The sequence below is a fragment of the Trypanosoma theileri genome (assembly GCF_002087225.1).
Source record: "Trypanosoma theileri isolate Edinburgh chromosome Unknown TM35_Tth_44_V1, whole genome shotgun sequence".
In the NCBI taxonomy this organism is placed as follows: domain Eukaryota; phylum Euglenozoa; class Kinetoplastea; order Trypanosomatida; family Trypanosomatidae; genus Trypanosoma; species Trypanosoma theileri.
This window is the reverse complement of record NW_021639886.1, coordinates 6,483-7,292: the sequence shown is the minus strand read 5'-3', so window position 1 is coordinate 7,292 and position 810 is coordinate 6,483. Positions and strand designations below refer to the sequence as shown.

Genomic DNA, 810 nt, shown 5'->3' with positions numbered 1-810 from the left:
AAATAAAAGCATACTTGTTCGAGTGATGGAGATTTGTCGTGCCCCATACTTGAAATTCTTTTTCACAGATAGGGGCGTGCTCATTGCCGAACATTATGAAAAACTTGGTGTTATTGCTTTTACGGCCAAGAACTTTGTAACTGCGCTTGGTAAAGAACCGAAAATAATTCAACCCCTTGATAAACGAAGAAGAAAGAAGAGTGTTTTACAACGGAGGGATTCGGCTCCATATGCTAGTAATGGTTCTCTCCTTTCCCACTAGTACAAATGATGCCAGCAGGAGGATAGAGTACAATATGCTTTACTGTCCTTCTATATCTAATTTCCCTCTGGTGGATGGTTTCTATTTTGTGAAATCCGAAGAGGAAAGGGTTACAATGATTGGAATACAAACAACAACTGCCAGAAGACATGAAACTACAGTTACTGCAGTAATTGAATTCAATAAATATCTTAAAAATTGTTTTTCTGACTGGGCTGGTGTTTCCAAGAAAATATCATGGGAGATCATTTACATACAACCCTACGACGCTGATGAGAGGAGACAAATAAAAGAATGGCAAGGATGCACTTTGAATGAATCAGGAAATTATAATCTCGAGGAACAGGGGATTACTGCCAGATTCTGGAATGAAAAGGTAAATCAGTATCAGGTGAATTTGTCTTTAGGAATGGCAGTACGCCTCGTGGAGGCTTTGGAGGGGGTGCGTAAACGAGAAAAACTATCTAAAATCGAAGACTTGATACAAATAAGAAGGCAGGAAATGCATTAAGAAGTCAATTTCAACTGAAATATGTTTTAATTTCAGA

General features: G+C 38.3%; 1 protein-coding gene across 1 annotated transcript; it reads left to right on the top strand.

Annotated features, from left to right (window-relative positions):
• Positions 1 to 239: 239 nt before the first annotated feature.
• Positions 240 to 773, top strand: TM35_000441000 (putative retrotransposon hot spot (RHS) protein; the record flags this gene model as incomplete). Its single annotated transcript, XM_029030109.1, has 1 exon — positions 240 to 773. The coding sequence occupies one exon, from the start codon at positions 240 to 242 to the stop codon at positions 771 to 773; it is 534 nt and encodes a 177-aa protein (XP_028878510.1).
• Positions 774 to 810: the final 37 nt, after the last annotated feature.